Consider the following 13004-nt stretch of genomic DNA (forward strand, 5'->3'; position numbering starts at 1 on the left):
ATGTATATAAATATATATATATGTATATAAATATATATATATGTATATATATGTGTGTGTATATATATATATATGTATATATATATATATATGTGTGTATATATATATATATATATATATATGTATATATGTATATATATGTATGTATGTATGTATATATATATATATATATATATATGTATATATATACGTATATATATGTGTGTGTGTATATACAGGGTGTGTGTGTGTGTGTATATATACAGTGTGTGTATGTAGTATATATATACAGTACAGGCCACAAGTTTGGACACACTTTCTCATTCAATGCGTTTTCTTTATTTTCATGACTATTTACATTATAGATTGTCACTGAAGGCATCAAAGCTATGAATGAACACATGTGGAGTTATGTACTTAACAAAAAAAAGGTAAAATAACTGAAAACATGTTTTTTTTATTCTCGTTCCTTCAAAATAGCCACCCTTTGTGACCATAAATAGTATCATATGTCTATAGAATTGTTATAAGTGCACCTCTGCATAACAATGTATCCTACCCAGGATTTTGGTCTATTCGAGATTGTCGAACGGTCGCCACGGAGACCCGGTTAGCGTCCTCATAATGCATACAAGCTGTAGATGTTTTTGTTGAGCAGCGACAGATGGCCACCGGGTCCTGTTTACCTCGGCGGCCATCTGACGCCTCTTGTGAGCGGCAGAATACCTGCCGCCACTCCCCGCGGTTCTGGCAGCTCCCGGCGGCGACACGCTGCTGTGCGGACATCATTCTGTCCGCTTTGTGTTTGCTAACCTGCACACAGAGACACGATGGTCAACGTCAGGTGGGAATGGGTACCGGTCACATTTGAACCGATACGATACCAATTCCCGGTACCCGGGTTCTCAACTGTACCAATTTTTTTTTTGCGTGTTAATAAATGTCAATTGAGATATACCATTTAAAAATGAGCGGTTTATGATAACTTTAGTGTCCAGTTGTTATGTCTTATTTTTTTAATTACATTTGAGTCTCATTTGCAATGCAGTTGCACTTCCAAGACCTTAATTGGCAGTACTGTATTGGCTATCTACGCTATCTTGACTACCGAAGAAGTACCTTTTTCCAGAAAGCTGAATGGTTTATGTTGCGTCCTAAAAAGTGTTTGCACTGTACGTATTGTGTTTATCACACACCAGCTGTTTGATTGTAACTTTCATCTTAGTTGTAGTTTTCATTACCAAATTTGGAGGTGTTGGAAACGCCATGTAATGTAATGCTGATAGTAGCCTGTCAATGGCAAATCCAATATAAATTAGCATCAAGCTAGCGCATTGTTTTTCGTCTACCAAGCATACTTGCATTGTTGGTGTTGAAAATTGCAACATTACTTAGAGGGAGTTTGGCTGAGTCCGCCCTGAAGGCTGCTTGAGTGATCGTTTACGTCCTATGTGTCAAAGTTAAGGCCCGGGGGCCAACCTACTCAGTGGCCTAGTGGTTAGAGTGTCCGCCCTGAGATCGGTAGGTTGTGAGTTCAAACCTCATACCAAAGACTGTAAAAATGGGACCCATTACCTCCCTGCTTGGCACTCAGCATCAAGGGTTGGAATTGGGGGTTAAATCACCAAAAAATATTCCCAGGCGCGGCCACTGCTGCTGCTCATTGCTCCCCTCACCTCCCAGGGGGTGATCAAGGGTGATGGGTCAAATGCAGAGAATAATTTCGCCACACCTAGTGTGTGTGTGTGTGTGTGTGTGTGTGTGTGTGTGTGTGTGTGTGTGTGTGACAATCATTGGTACTTTAACTTTAACAGACCCGGCCCAAAAATGAATAATCTATGGCACCCGGCATGATATTTGATTAGTATTAGAACCAGCCCGCAGGCCACAGCCGCCTGCTGCTGTTTTGCACGCACTAATACTCCATCAGTGTTGGCGCTAAGAATGATCAAAATGGGGTCCCAGGGACCCCATCAAGTCATAAAAATGGGGTGCCACAGTAAATTTTTGGGGTCCCACTTTTTTGTAAGCGTTTTGAAAACAAATGATAAATGTATGCATTATCTTGTTATATCTCACATTCTATGTTGTGTTTTGGAAAAAGGTTGTCATAAATGTTACTTAATTCATTCAAAAAATAATACAAAAGAAAACAATTTTGTATGCATATGTAAATGTATTCAGTTATAAACATTCATTCACTTTCTTCGTTCCTTCATGGAATTAAACCAGGGGTGTCAAACGTACGGCCCGAGGGCCCAATCAGGCCCGCGAACAGGTTTTATCCGGCCCGCGGGATGAGTTTGCTAAGTATAAGAATTAACCTGAAATTTTTGAATGAAAGAAACAGCTGTTCTAAATATGTCCACTGGATGTCGCAATAGCAATTCTTTGTATATTTGTAGATGATGCTACATATGTACAAAATAAACCACATGATGTTAGTGCACCAGTCGAGGAAAACTACATAAATAACATACTGTAATTTGATTTTTATATAATTTTTTTTATCTTGATAGATTGAAAATTAACACCAATTGTCAGGCTTGTCACTGACAGTTTGGTTATGATTTGGTTTTTCCTCTGTTTTATTTCCTGTCAGCGCTCTTATTTTTGTTCAGTTTCCTGCTTGTCTCCCTGAGCGCTGTTTCCCCTCAGCTGCGGCTGATTGGCACCTGGCCACACCTGGTGTCAATCAGTCGGCTGCTATTTATACCTGCCTTGCCCTCCAGTCAGCGCTGTAGCATTGTAAGCTGTATGCTGTGGACTGTTTGCTGTATCTTGTGTGCAGCTTGCTGTCTTCTAGTTCCCCGTTTGCTGGTTCTTGTTCCCTGTTTCCAGTTTGCCTGTTTTTTCCTGAATTTTGGACTTTATATCATGTTTTCCTGCACCAAGCCTGCCGTCTCTGCATCTTGGGGTTCGTCACCACCCTATCCTGACACCAATGAGTTGACTGATGAACATTATCTCATAATTTACTCAGAAAAAATAAATATTGACAAATAAAGTACCGTATTTTTCGGACTATAAGTCGCAGTTTCTTTCATACTTTGGCCGGGGGTGCGACTTATACTCTGGAGCGACTTATGTGTGAAATTATTAACACATTACAGTAAAAAAAATCAAATATTATTTAGCTCATTCACGTAAGAGACTAGAGCAGGGGTCGGCAACCCAAAATGTTGAAAGAGCCATATTGGACCAAAAATACAAAAACAAATCTGTCTGGAGCCGCAAAAAAATAAAAGCCATATTACATACAGATAGTGTGTCATGAGATATAAATTGGATTAAGAGGACTTAAAGGAAACTAAATGACCTCAAATATAGCTACAAATGAGGCATTATGATGCAATATGTACATATAGCTAGCCTAAATAGCATGTTAGCATCGATTAGCTTGCAGTCATGCAGTGACCAAATATGTCTGATTAGCACTCCAACAAGTCAATAACATCAACAAAACTCACCTTTCATGCACCACCTTAAAAGTTTGGTGGACAAAATGAGACAGAAAAAGAAGTGGCATAAAACACGTCCTAGAAAGTCGGAGAAAGTTATACGTGTAAATAAACTACGGTGAGTTCAAGGACCGCCAAAATTAGTAGGACAAAACGGCGCTCGGCAAATACTCGAATCAGTGAAGCATGTTTAATACAAACAGTGTGCTTTATAACAATTAGGGAGGTTTGTGTCATGTTTGTCCTCCTACAGAAACCATATTAAAACAAAAAATAGATTTTTTTCCCCCTCATCTTTTTCCATTTTTCATACATTTTTGAAAAAGCTCCAGAGTGTCACTAGGGCGGCGCTAAAGACATGCGGCTCTAGAGCCGCGGGTTGCCGACCCCTGGACTAGACGTATAACATTTCATGGGATTTAGCGATTAGGAGTGACAGATTGTTTGGTAAACGTATAGCATGTTCTATATGTTATAGTTATTTGAATGACTCTTACCATAATATGTTACGTGGGTTCCCTCCGGGTACTCTGGCTTCCTCCCACCTCCAAAGACATGCACCTGGGGATAGGTTGATTGGCAACACTAAATTGGCCCTAGTGTGTGAATGTGAGTGTGAATGTTGTCTGTCTATCTGTGTTGGCCCTGCGATGAGGTGGCGACTTGTCCAGGGTGTACACCGCCTTCCGCCCGATTGTAGCTGAGATAGGCTCCAGCGCCCTCGCGACCCCAAAGGGAATAAGCGGTAGAAAATGGATGGATGGAACATACCAGGCACCTTCTCAGTTGGTTATTTATGCCTCATATAACGTACACTTATTCAGCCTGTTGTTCACTATTCGTTATTTATTTTAAATTGCCTTTCAAATGTCTATTCCTGGTGTTGGGTTTTATCAAATACATTTCCCCAAAAAATGTGATTTATACTCCAGTGCGACTTATATGTTTTTTTCCTTTGGCCGGTGCGACTTATACTCCGAAAAATACGGTATGTATACTATTAACCGCAACAAGTAATTGAAAAAAACCCAATATGATTTGTACAATTTCAGAATGACCTTATTCTATTTTAAAAAAAAGAAAACAATCTGAAGTTATCTTTATTTTTAGGTTATCGTGCCGTGATTTTGACACCCCTGGTCTAAACTTCACCGCTGCCAGTATTTTTTTCTATATTTTTATTGTGATATTTTCAGAATGTGTCTGTTCTATGTTTGGCCAAAGTAAGACAAAGAAAACAATCTGAAGTTGTCTTTATTTTTTAGTTTTAATGCCATGATTTTCGGGAAGTCCTGTGGGGAGTGCTCAGAGAGTATGGGGTATCAGACTGTCTGATTGTGGCGGTTCGCTCCCTGTATGATCAGTGTCAGAGCTTGGTCCGCATTGCCGGCAGTAAGTGGGACACATTTCCAGTGAGGAGGGTTGGACTCCGCCAATGCTGCCCTTTGTCACCGATTCTGTTCATAACTTTTATGGACAGAATTTCTAGGCGCAGTCAAGGCGTTGAGGGGATCCGGTTTGGTGGCTGCAGGATTAGGACTCTGCTTTTTGCAGATAATGTGGTCCTGATGGCTTCATCTGGCCAGGATCTTCAGCTCGCACTGGATCGGTTCGCAGCCGAGTGTGAAGCGACTGGGATGAGAATCAGCACCTCCAAGTTCGAGTCCATGGTTCTCGCCCGGAAAAGGGTGGAGTGCCATCTCCGGGTTGGGGAGGAGACCCTGCCCCAAGTGAAGGAGTTCAAGTACCTGGGAGTCTTGTTCAAGAGTGAGGGAAGAGTGGATCGTGAGATCGACAGGCGGATCGGTGCAGCGTCTTCAGTAATGCGGACGCTGTATCGATCCGTTGTGGTGAAGAAGGAGCTGAGCCGGAAGACAAAGGTCTCAATTTACCGGTCGATTTACGTTCCCGTCCTCACCTATGGTCATGAGCTTTGGGTTATGACCGAAAGGACAAGATCACGGGTACAAGCGGCCGAAATTAGTTTCCTCCGCCGGGTGGCGGGGCTCTCCCTTAGAGATAGGGTGAGAAGCTCTGTCATCCGGGGGGAGCTCAAAGTAAAGCCGCTGCTCCTCCACATCGAGAGGAGCCAGATGAGGTGGTTCGGGTATCTGGTCAGGATACCACCCGAACGGCTCCCTAGGGAGGTGTTAAGGGCACGTCCAACCGGTAGGAGGCCACGGGGAAGACCCAGGACACGTTGGGAAGACAATGTCTCCCGGCTGGCCTGGGAACGCCTCGGGATCCCCCGAGAAGAGCTAGACGAAGTGGCTGGGGAGAGGAAAGTCTGGGTTTCTCTTCTTAGGCTGCTACCCCCGCGACCCAGCCTCGGATAAGCGGAAGAAGATGGATGGATGGATGGATGCCATGATTTTTATAGTCCGGCTCGCGTGCGCACACATTTTCCTCCATGCGACCCCTGACCTAAAATGAGTTTGACACCACTGGTTTACATGATGAATCTGCACCCAGACGTCACGTGCAACAAAAATATTGAAATATAGCACCGTTTGATTTTATAGTAATTGATACCCCACGGAATTCAGTCAGTGCATTTAAAAAGTACCGAATCCGGTACACATCCCTAACTTCAGGTGACGAGCTCACCTGTACTCGCATGCACGTGCGCGTCAGCGTGCAGGAAGTCCATTCTTTCCAGCATACGACACCCTCAAAAACACGCGGCGATGAAGGCCACATTGCTGATAAGCTCCTGAGTGGAGGGCTAAATGCGGCCGTCATACGTGATAAGACGTACTCGATGAACGACACCCAGACGACAGGTCGTCACGCGCTCAAAGACCCGACTGAGGAACAGAAGGAAGCCTCATCCATCTCAGAGCACTGACCTGAGAAGTCAAACGTCTCGTGAAAGAGGAGATGGAGCCAGGTGAGTGCACCTTTGAGGACGTGAGGTCACATGTGCTCCTCGACTCTCATCCAGCGTCTCAAACGCCAGCCATAGAAGGAGAGGAGGCCTCGTCCGCACCTGATTTAAAATCAAACACCGAGGAATTTTCCACGGTGGAGATGGAGACACAAGAGACCTTCCGAGAGACCTTCCAAGAGACCGTGAGGACCTTCAGCTCTCGCCAAGACGCATCCGGAGGGACGAAGAAGTGCGAGCCTGACGAGAACGCGGAGGAGGACAACAGGGCGGAGAGCGGAGGACAGGAGGAAGGAGGACAAGAAGAACCAGAAGAAACTAGAGGCCTTGAGGTGAGCAAACTTTGTGGTCTTTGTAGATTTGGTCCAGCTCTTGTTGGATTGTGTACTCATAATTTGACGCAATTGTGTGTGTGATGAGGCTTCAGATGCTGGACAGCCTTTGCTTCCTGATCCAACCTTCAACAGGAGATGCAGCCTCCTGGCCAGCGAGGTAAGAAGTTCAACTATCCAAAAAAAAAAAAAAAAATCTCAACACATATAATGTTGTGTCTAAATCTGGATTTCAGACGATAGTTTACTAGGGGTGTGGGAAAAAATCGATTCGAATTCGAATCGCGATTCTCAAGTTGTGCAATTCAGAATCGATTCTCATTTTTAAAAAATCAATTTTTTTTTTTATTCTTTTTTTTTTTTTCTTCTTTTTTTTCTTTTTTTTTTTTTTTCTTTTTTTTAATGAATCAATCCAACAAAACAATACACAGCAATACCATAACAATGCAATCCAATTCCAAAAGCAAACCCGACCCAGCAACACTCAGAACAGGAGACACAAACACGACACAGAACAAACCAAAAGTAGCGAAACAAAAATTAATATTATCAACAACAGTATCAATATTAGTTACAATTTCAACATACTCAGTGGCCTAGTGGTTAGAGTGTCTGCCCTGAGATCGGTAGGTTGTGGGTTCAAACCCCGGCCGAGTCATACCAAAGACTATAAAAATGGGACCCATTACCTCCCTGCTTGGCACTCAGTATCAAGGGTTGGAATTGGGGGTTAAATCACCAAAAATGATTACCGGGCGTGGCCACCGCTGCTGCCCACTGCTCCCCTCACCTCCCAGGGGGTGATCAAGGGTGATGGGTTAAATGCAGAGAATAATTTCGCCACACCTAGTGTGTGTGTGACAATCATTGGTACTTTAACTTTAACTTTAACATAGCAGTGATTAAAAATCCCTCATTGACATTATCATTAGACATTTATAAAAAAGAACAATAGTGTCACAGTGGCTTACACTTGCATCGCATCTCATAAGCTTGACAACACACTGTGTCCAATATTTTCACAAAGATAAAATAAGTCATATTTTTGGTTCATTTAATAGTTCAAACAAATTTACATTATTGCAATCAGTTGATAAAACATTGTCCTTTACAATTATAAAAGCTTTTTACAAAAATCTACTACTCTGCTTGCATGTCAGCAGACTGGGGTAGATCCTGCTGAAATCCTATGTATTGAATGAATAGAGAATCCTTTTGAATCGGGAAAATATCGTTTTTGAATCGAGAATCGCGTTGAATCGGAAAAAAAAAATCGATTTTGAATCGAATCGTGACCCCAAGAGTCGATATTGAATCGAATTGTGGGACACCCAAAGATTCGCAGCCCTACAGTTTATATATATTCATACAGTGGCGGTCCGTGCGTTTCCCACCTAGGCCTTCAGTGATACATTTTATTTAGTATAATAATACATTTTATTTAGTATAGCGCTTTTCAGAGCACTCAAAGACGCTTTACAGGATAAAAAATTAAAATATAAAACAGTTTGAAGTAATAATATAAAATACAGGAAATATAAAAGCAGTACATTGTAAAATACATAATAATACAGGACAATTACAAGACACAGAACACTAATCACTAATCACTGGTTAAAAGCAGATCTGGATAGGTGTGTTTTGAGAAGGCTTTTGAAGTTCTGGGCAGTCACGGATGGGTTTGGGAAGAGTGTTCTAGAGGGTGGGTGATGTCTGACTTCAATAATTACCTCTCAAAATACCATCATTGATGTCACCACATGATCATTTCTGGAGAAATACTATACAGAAACACATTCACGCCCTGAGATCGGTAGGTTGTGAGTTCAAACCCCGGCCGAGTCATACCAAAGACTATAAAAAATGGGACTCATTACCTCCCTGCTTAGCACTCAGCATCAAGGGTTGGAATTGGGGGTTACATCACCAAAAAATGATTCCTGGGCGCGACCGCTGCTGCTGCTCACTGCTCCCCTCACCTCTCAGGGGGTGATCAAGGGTGATGGGTCAAATGCAGAGAATAATTTTGCCACACTTAGTGTGTGTGTGACAGTCATTGGTATTTTAACTTTAACTTTAAATTTACGCCCTACGGTCATGAAACCCATCAACAGTGTACAAAACGGGTTATTTTCTGGCGCATTTAAAAATCAATTAACCCGCGTCAGCAATTAAAACATATCTTATGTGGTACTGTCAAAATACAATTGCAAAAAACATATTAAATGTGAAAAAAATTAAGAAATAAAATATTTGAACTCACAATTTGTAGCACCCATTCGACGCCGTATAGCTCCTCATAGTCGGTTGATTTGAGTGGAAATGGCGGGCATTTCCCCCATTTCATCGCCCGACCTCGTCTCACAAGATGTAGTTTCTCTTTAAATATCCTTCTTGAAAATGGCCTTGCAAATATATATCTGCCACCTAATCAACATGTTGCTCTCCTTTTTTGTGAGTACCGGCGAGTTTCTATGCCTTTCTATGGCTCATATGGCTTCTGTGCCACTTCCTGTTGTCGCAACTTGTGTCGCAACTCAGTGGCCTAGTGGTTAGAGTGTCCGCCTTGAGAGCGGTAGGTTGTGATTCCTGGGCGCGGCCACTGCTGCTGCTCACTGCTCCCCTCACCTCCCAGGGGGTGATCAAGGGTGATGGGTCAAATGCAGAGAACAATTTTGCCACACCTAGTGTGTGTGTGACAATCATTGATACTTTAACTTTAACTTGTGATTGGATACTCACTTGGGACTTCCAAGTGAGTATCCAATCACAGCGTAAGGCCTTACTGACAACAACTCGTGATCTAATTGGCTATGGCGATTGTTCATCAACCGTATGTGTTCGTCCACTTACAGTGCACGGACGCCCACATTGTTGATTCTGAAGGCCCCGGGCAGATTTGGTACAGCATGGCAACATAAGCTAGCTGAATTCTGATTGGATACAAACTCTAACCTAAAAACAACAGCACTGGAAGGAGCGTAATATGACATGAAGAGAATATGTATACTTTTACATATTTAGGGAAAGTAAATTAAAAATGACTTTTATCTTTAATTATGATCATGATTTCTGGTTATGATAGGCCAGCAGAGAAGGTCTTGCTGGCCCAGACGGCCCACTACTGGTGTATATACGTATATACAAACCCCGTTTCCATGAGTTGGGAAATTGTGTTAGATGTAAATATAAACAGAATACAATGATTTGCAAATCCTTTTCAACCCATATTCAATTGAATGCACTACAAAGACAAGATATTTCATAAACTTTATTTTGTTTTGCAAATAATAATGAACTTAGAATTTCATGGCTGCAACACGTGCCAAAGTAGTTGGGAAAGGGCATGTTCACCACTGTGTTACATGGCCTTTCCTTATAACAACACTCAGTAAACGTTTGGGAACTGAGGAGACACATTTTTTAAGCTTCTCAGGTGGAATTCTTTTCCATTCTTGCTTGATGTACAGCTTAAGTTGTTCAACAGTCCGGGGTCTCCGTTGTGGTATTTTAGGCTTCATAATGCGCCACACATTTTCAATGGAAGACAGGTCTGGACTACAGGCAGGCCAGTCTAGTACCCGCACTCTTTTACTATGAAGCCACGTTGATGTAACACGTGGCTTGGCATTATCTTGCTGAAATAAGCAGGGGCGTCCATGGTAACGTTGCTTGGATGGCAACATATGTTGCTCCAAAACCTGTGTGTACCTTTCAGCATTAATGGCGCCTTCACAGATGTGTAAGTTACCCATGTCTTGGGCACTAATACACCCCCATACCATCACAGATGCTGGCTTTTCAACTTTACGCCTATAACAATCCGGATGGTTCTTTTCCTCTTTGGTCCGGAGGACACGACGTCCACAGTTTCTAAAAACAATTTGAAATGTGGACTCGTCTGACCACAGAACACTTTTCCACTTTGTATCAGTCCATCTTAGATGAGCTCAGGCCCAGCGAAGCCGACGGCGTTTCTGGGTGTTGTTGATAAACGGTTTTCGCTTTGCATAGTAGAGTTTTAACTTGCACTTACAGATGTAGCGACCAACTGTAGTTACTGACAGTGGGTTTCTGAAGTGTTCCTGAGCCCATGTGGTGATATCCTTTGCACACTGATGTCGCTTGTTGATGCAGTACAGCCTGAGGGATCGAAGGTCACGGGCTTAGCTGCTTACGTGCAGTGATTTCTCCAGATTCTCTGAACCCTTTGATGATATTACGGACCGTAGATGGTGAAATCCCTAAATTCCTTGCAATAGCTGGTTGAGAAAGGTTTTTCTTAAACTGTTCAACAATTTGCTCATGCATTTGTTGACAAAGTGGTGACCCTCGCCCATTCCTTGTTTGTGAATGACTGAGCATTTCATGGAATCTACTTTTATACCCAATCATGGCACCCACCTGTTCCCAATTTGCCTGTTCACCTGTGGGATGTTCCAAATAATTGTTTGATGAGCATTCCTCAACTTTATCAGTATTTATTGCCACTTTTCCCAACTTCTTTGTCACGTGTTGCTGGCATCAAATTCTAAAGTTAATGATTATTTGCAACAAAAAAAAAAAAGTTTATCAGTTTGAACATCAAACATGTTGTCTTTGTAGCATATTCAACTGAATATGGGTTGAAAATGATTTGCAAATCATTGTATTCCGTTTATATTTACATCTAACACCATTTCCCAGCTCATATGGAAACGGGGTTTGTTTATATAAATATATTTATATATATTTTTCCATTGACTTGTGAGTCTAAACCAAGTTATCCACCATTTTCAGGTTAAAGAATGCTCATAGTCATCATTTTTAAGTTCACAGCACACAAACGTTCCTCTTGGGATGTGCAGCGAACCCCACGTTGCCGTTAGTAACCAGCCAATCAAAAGGTCCCCGGCGAGCCATTGAGTCGATGAAAAGATGCGCAGAAAAGGCGATGCATCGCGGTGTGAAACGGCGGTGCCTTCATTCAGGATGTGGGAGGGTGACATGTCTACGGTGACTCATCAGTCGCGTTGGAGACGCTTTTTAAAATCCATTCGGCGGTCGCTCGAGGTGCCTGCGTACTCCAGCGCGGCGATCACGCCCCACCGTGAGTCACCGCGCCTCCGGGAGGCGAGTTGTTTCTAAAAATGCTGCAGCTGAGAGCCGGCAGGTCGCATCAAAGGCGCTCACGTCAATCCCAAATCTCTCAACTTCCACGCTAATGCTCCCATCCAGTAATCGGATACGGTAGGGTTGCTATGGCGACGGGAACAGTTACTAAGCTTTTAGAGCTATGGTTCTCTGACTTTTTTTCTCCAAGTACCACCTGAGAAAAACACTTGGTTTTCCTAGTAACACCATAATGACCAATATTAAATTACAGTAGCGTAGTAGGCCTAAGTATTCATTAAAAACAAAGCAGAGGTTTTATTTAACAAGTACCGTTTTTTCCGGTCTATAGATTTCACCGGTATATATTGATTGATTGAATTATTTATTTCATATATATATATATTTTATATATCATATAAGCCGCATATACTAAATTTTAGAAGAAAAAAGTATTTTTCCATATATAAGTCGCAGATATATACATTGTGAAATTAGTTATCTACACATAAATATTCTGTAAATGTGTATTTACATACCTTAATTGTTTCCAAACGGTACCTGTAACACGGCAGTAAAATGGCTGATCAAACAAAACGGAAGTCATTGTCATGGACCCATTAGCTGCAGAAGCTACAGTAGCTCTCCAATCAGCTAAACAGACTCAATAACTCCACGGTGACGTTTTGGTGAATTTACTGAGGAATTTGAGAAACTGAAACAATACAAAAAGAATGCCATTGTAAAATAATAATACTAACACAGACACTTGTAAACGCATTAGCATATTAGCTAATGCTAACGACGCTAGCTTGATATCTTTACGATAAAACATATAAGTATGCATGAAAACACTCATATCAAACATGTGACGGTTTAGTAAGTATGAATTGTTTTAGTTATATTGTAAAGAAAGAAGAACCCATACATGGTCAGCTTGAAGACGGAACGGCACTTGAACTTCCGGTTCAAAGCACTCAACAAAAGGAAATACTGTCGACGTTTAACCCGCAGCACCTGCAGTGTGCGAAATCACAAACAGTAACACACCTTTTCAATGTCTCTGTCGGTCTTTTGGGGAAACTATTTGTTGAATACAAAACATAATGGCTGTTAACAAACAAAAATCCATAAATTAGCCGGACCGTTTTATAAGCAGCAGGGTTCAAAGCGTAGGAAAAAAAATTGCGGCTTACAGTCCCGTAAATACTGTATATTTAATAGTTTTGGCCACATTACACACAGTTTGAGCAG

At 41.9% G+C, this 13004-nt stretch overlaps 1 protein-coding gene across 1 annotated transcript in view; it reads left to right on the plus strand.

Annotated features, from left to right (window-relative positions):
- Positions 1 to 5843: 5843 nt before the first annotated feature.
- LOC133609931 (uncharacterized) overlaps positions 5844 to 13004 on the plus strand; it is a 22950-nt gene continuing 15789 nt past the window's right edge. Inside the window, exons 1-3 of the mRNA XM_061966002.1 lie at positions 5844 to 6330; positions 6400 to 6659; positions 6748 to 6819. Of these exons, the coding sequence (XP_061821986.1) occupies positions 6321 to 6330; positions 6400 to 6659; positions 6748 to 6819 (342 nt within the window). The 5' untranslated portion in view covers positions 5844 to 6320. The remainder of the gene's footprint in view (positions 6331 to 6399; positions 6660 to 6747; positions 6820 to 13004) is intronic.

The sequence above is a fragment of the Nerophis lumbriciformis genome, linkage group LG07 (assembly GCF_033978685.3).
Source record: "Nerophis lumbriciformis linkage group LG07, RoL_Nlum_v2.1, whole genome shotgun sequence".
Classification (NCBI taxonomy): Eukaryota; Metazoa; Chordata; class Actinopteri; order Syngnathiformes; family Syngnathidae; genus Nerophis; species Nerophis lumbriciformis.